We start from the raw sequence: 4,755 nt of genomic DNA, 5'->3' as shown, positions 1-4,755 counted from the left end.
TTTAGAAAGTTAAAACTATGTATATTAGTCATGTAATAAGAATCAAATGAGTCCTTAGGTTCTTTAGTTCAAAGTTGGGAGCGGAAATGTCATTTTAGCTCTAAACATGACCTATAACGACCTAATGAGCCTTAAATGTGCATAAATAGATTCGAATGAGTTTTAGAAAGTTAAAACTATGTATATTAGACATGTAATAAGAATCAAATGAGTCCTTAGGTTCTTTAGTTCAAAGTTGGGAGCGGAAATGTTATTTTAGCTCTAAACAGAAGCAAACAGAGGAGAAACACACAGATGGAAGTGAAATTCTAAAGACCACCAGATCAGAATTCACATGCAACAGCAGCAAGACCAGCAGATTAGTATTCAAAGCAATAAATTAGCAAATCCAGCAGACTTGTAATTATGGAAAAATTAAAGAACTTTACCAAATCCATGAAGATATAAACGCTTCCATCTTTGTGTCTAAACAACCTAAGTAAATAAATACTCGGTTGTAAAAAACTTAGCCCATTGCTCACGAACCACATCTATTTCCTCATCGGTATAAGGCGCATTTCTTGGAGTGTAAGCCTGAAATAAGTAACATGATAAGTAATGCTACTTGTAAATTAAGAATTCTACTACGTAAAAGTACTAGTATTAGTAGTTCAACTAACATATGGTAAAAGAACGAACATTGTCTAACCGCTCATCAGTGTTATGGTGTAACGTGACTATTTCATGCATGAACTTCATAACGTAATAGCCACACTCGCGGGCGCCGACTTGTTGAGCACACTGATTTGGAGATAAATCATAAATTATATATCCAAGTAGTTACCCAAAAAAAAAAGTAAAGCTAATTAGTAAGCATGATATACCTTTACATGGAAGCCTTTCAACCCCTGCATAGTCGCTCTATTCGGACAAATCCCATCATTAAACTTGTACACTTGGTATGCCCTGGAAGTTGAGTAAAACTTCATGAATCTGATTCGGCACGAAAAGAAATAACTTAAAAAGAATTGAAAGTAACTTACAAACACAAGATTCCCCATGCACTATTTTCTCGGTTGGAACCTATCGCAGAGTCGAAAATATACGCACAACCTCTACGTAGGTCTAACACGTACAAAATCCAATGATTTCTGCATTATATATAAATGTTATTGCAACCTTATGCATGAAAATAACAATAACATAGCTATTTACCAAATATCGATCAATCTCTAACACTTACTCTTGATGGTATGGGATCAAAAACCACTTGGTAATGTTAGGATCACCCTTCTTCTCCTTTTCAATTTCAGCATTGAAAACTACTTTCAAATACATTGATGCAGCCTGAGGGTTGGCCTTGATTCTAGAGCTTGACATTGCCTCGGGACAAACAAACCCAATCTGAGAGTTGTCAAATGCAAAGGTGTGTTCGTGGAATAAACACCTACAAAGTAAATGTATAATGCAAAAATTTCAAAAACGACAAAACCAAAAACACAAATATCGATGGAAAAGTTTACATCATATAGACTTGGATCACTGAAATGTTGAGGCACGCCCCTCTAAGGAACTCTTCAACGTCAACCTCATTTACATAAGTTTGTCGATCTTCGTCATAATGCCAAACCGAAGCGGGCAATGGGATTGAAGTATTTTTATATACATCACCGGGCGCCGTATTGATGATAAACTTCAAATAATTGCATGATGGGCCAAGACCTTGAATTGTGTCGTCTGCCAAATTTTGCTTCTTACTTTTGGCGGCTGATTCTTCAGTTTTACGATCACAACTACCTACCATCTCTTTGGCCGTCTTAGAGTTCTTCGACTTCGATTTCGACTCCAACTTATTTGAGCATGAATTTTCCTGTAACAATAATGTTAAGCTAGCATGAAAATTTCAGTTTTGATTTCAGTGTTGAAGCACAGGGGAGTGGGAAGCATATGGTTTACCTTGGCCGTTAACTTCAGTGTTGTCTTCTCTTTGGACCCTAAATCAAGTGTTGCCTTCTCTTTGACAATTAATTCTGTTGTCTTATCTTTGACAACTAATTCTGTTGTCTTCTCTTTGACAATTAATTCGTTTTTCTTCTCTTTGGAGCTACCAACCACCTCTTCAAAAATCTGACTCCTGGACTTCTTTGTTGGGCGTGGAGTAGAGTACTCCTAAACAGAGGTAGAAACCAAAGGAGTTCAAGGCTCTGAATCTAATTCTAAACAGATGCATAACGCAATGAATGACAATTAATAATAAAAAAGTTATACCTCGTCTTCTTCGAAAATCACCAAGTGAATTGGCCATTGCACAAAACTAGCAAGAGCCCTGCCTAAGTTATTGAATCCATCTCCAGTAGGTACCGGAAGAGTGTCATCATCATGTCCGTCGTAAATACAATCAACTTGGACCTTATAATGACTAGGCTTCATCGATCTAAAGTGTTGGTGCAACGAACCATCCAATGGGTACGCCATACCATCTGCCACTATCACTTTGTTACCCAAAACTTTATCCTCAAGGGCAAGACGACATGGAGTTATGGCCTTCACAAATAAATTTACAAAATTTCAGAAATCACTACAAAGTACAATATTAAAAACCTAGCTAGGGGTGTTTTGAGTGTATGCACTATAGAGAATATATACCTTCAGCTCGCGTGGTTGCTGCGATGAACTCGGACAACAGGTTACGAGTGCACGGTTAACATCAAACTCATCACTTACAAGAGCAGAATCAAGTGCGGGGGTAGAGAGGGTGTGTAGTTGACCGGTTGCTTTCAATGTGGCTAGTTGGTTTTGGAGGGCCTCCGCCACCTTTCTCTCTAATTGATCTTCAAACTCCCTTCTCACCGAAGCTCTGATTGATTCGATAGCCTCCGGTGATGGTTCAATATGGCCACATCTACTACTTCGGTCTATTGGACCGAAAGCAACTTTGTAACCGACATTAACTCCACCTGTTGCCTTGACACGCCCACGGTGATCCTTTTTTCCCATAGCCTTGGTGAGGGCATCTTCTCCCTGGGTGAATGAAATATTTCCTTTTCCCTCTTCTTCTATGTACTCCAACTATAAGAATTAGGAAAGTAAAAATTAGATGGTATACATGATGGAAAGGAGAAGCAATCTTAGCAATAGAACTAGGAATTAGGAAAGAAAAGGATATAGAACGTAAAATTTCATATGCACTTACAGCCATCTTAGCAATATTTACGGCTTCTTTATCATTCGGGTCAACTTCCCACTTTCCCTCTTTGTTTTTAACTTGATGAGCCAAGATCCACTCTACTGATCTAAACTTCTTAAATCTATCTGGCGCTGTGGTGAGTGATGAGGTCACTGAGGAGGAGCCACTTGAGAGGGTTAAAGCTGCCTCTGGCGGTAGTCGCCCATCATTTATCCACTCTGGTCTCTTTCTAACATAACCCTTTTGGCCTGTGCGATGTGGGTGCTTGTTTTGTAATGCACTTTTACTTGCTTTTTCTCTACGAACCTGTCAAAAAACACATAAAGAACATGTCGAACATTTAAAGATGGCAACAACAAACTAATCATATAATTATATAAAAAAATATCTAGCAAAGTAAATTCATTATTACCAACATCTCCGGCTTGTTTCGTTCTATCACAAATGTTTTCCAATCATCCTCTGTGATTTGATGGTAGATGTCCCAAGGCATGTCATTTGTCTGATGTTTCGGCATTTTTTCTTTCTTAGTTATCCAACGCCGCGTTAACCTGGACTTGAAAGCTCCAAAGCGTTTCGCCACACACATATGAAAATATTTTTCTCTCCTTTTAGCCGGATCATCAATAATGTGGAACAGAAGCTGTTAATTTTATGGATAAGAGATTGTTAGAAACGTATGCTACACAAATAGATAATCTAGGAGAATACAAATCAAGTTTTTATTCAATGTTTACCTTGGTCTCCTCCCAAAACCCCTTCTTTGTGTGTTCATCTAACGTTGAATATTCTTTCACATTAATGTTAATTCTAGCAGCACAAGACCCAACTTGCTTCCCGTATTCTCCTGACCATTCTCCATCGGGGATTCCATATTGATTATACTGAAGATGCATAGGCTTTTTGGCTTGAACTCCTTTTGACGGACCACGGAATTTGGTCTTTTTACTAGTGTTGGTACCTTGTGATTCCCCCGTAGGATGACTAGCTCCATCAATTCCCTGTATTTCATTATCACGATGATCATCCATGGTAGCTACGGTCCTGCAACAAAGAAAAGAGAGCAATACTTAGTAAAGGGAGCAATACTTAGAAAAGAGAGCAAAATGCTACAATTGGCCATTTACAAAGCTATACCTAAAATAATGGCCTTATGGTATTACACCTAACATGCAAAATAATCCCAAATCAAACCTCACCTAAAAAAACAACCCAAAAAAAAATCATAACTCACCAGTTCTACGCACTGATCTGCACAGCTCAGATCAGAACTGTGCAGATCAATGCACAGAACTGATCAGAACTGACCAGTTCTGTGCACTGATCTGCACAGTTCTGATCTGAACTGTGCAGATCAATGCACAGAACTGATCAGAACTGACCAGTTCTGTGCACTGATCTGCACAGTTCTGATCTGAGCTGTGCAGATCAGTGCACAGAACTGATCAGAACTGACCAGTTTTGTGCACTGATCTGCACAGTTCTGATCTGAGCTGTGCAGATCAATGCACAGAACTGATCAGAACTGACCAGTTCTGTGCACTGATCTGCACAGTTCTGATCTGAGCTGTGCAGATCAGTGCACAGAA

The 4,755-nt window shown here is 38.8% G+C and overlaps 1 protein-coding gene across 3 annotated transcripts; it reads right to left on the bottom strand.

Moving 5' to 3' along the window:
• Window positions 1-308: 308 nt before the first annotated feature.
• On the bottom strand, window positions 309-4,216 carry LOC130462705 (uncharacterized). 3 transcript variants are annotated; one of them, XM_056831504.1, is made up of 12 exons: window positions 3,904-4,216; window positions 3,579-3,809; window positions 3,173-3,472; window positions 2,626-3,048; window positions 2,248-2,523; window positions 1,936-2,148; window positions 1,503-1,849; window positions 1,223-1,426; window positions 1,023-1,130; window positions 864-945; window positions 689-780; window positions 309-573 (listed from the first exon to the last, which is right to left on the bottom strand). In XM_056831504.1, exons 1-12 carry the CDS (start codon window positions 4,195-4,197, stop codon window positions 531-533), a joined length of 2,613 nt encoding a protein of 870 aa, XP_056687482.1. In that variant the 5' UTR covers window positions 4,198-4,216; the 3' UTR covers window positions 309-530. The 3 variants fall into 3 exon arrangements, with proteins under 3 accessions (XP_056687482.1, XP_056687483.1, XP_056687481.1); XM_056831503.1 differs by having other exon boundaries at window positions 312-573; window positions 679-780; window positions 3,904-4,212; XM_056831505.1 differs by lacking the exon at window positions 1,023-1,130 and having other exon boundaries at window positions 311-573; window positions 679-780; window positions 3,904-4,212.
• Window positions 4,217-4,755: the final 539 nt, after the last annotated feature.

Source organism: Spinacia oleracea, chromosome 6 (assembly GCF_020520425.1).
Source record: "Spinacia oleracea cultivar Varoflay chromosome 6, BTI_SOV_V1, whole genome shotgun sequence".
NCBI classification, from domain to species: Eukaryota; Viridiplantae; Streptophyta; class Magnoliopsida; order Caryophyllales; family Amaranthaceae; genus Spinacia; species Spinacia oleracea.
This window is presented reverse-complemented; position numbering and strand designations above follow the sequence as displayed.

Excerpts from the sequence above, each read along its gene's own strand:
- LOC130462705 (XM_056831503.1), bottom strand. The coding sequence starts at position 4,197 with ATGGATGATCATCGTGATAATGAAATACAGGGAATTGATGGAGCTAGT. Across the intron at positions 3,473-3,578 it reads GAAACAAGCCGGAGATGTTG|GTTCGTAGAGAAAAAGCAAG; the intron begins GTAATAATGAAT and ends GTTTTTTGACAG. Across the intron at positions 2,149-2,247 it reads TGATTTTCGAAGAAGACGAG|GAGTACTCTACTCCACGCCC; the intron begins GTATAACTTTTT and ends ACCTCTGTTTAG.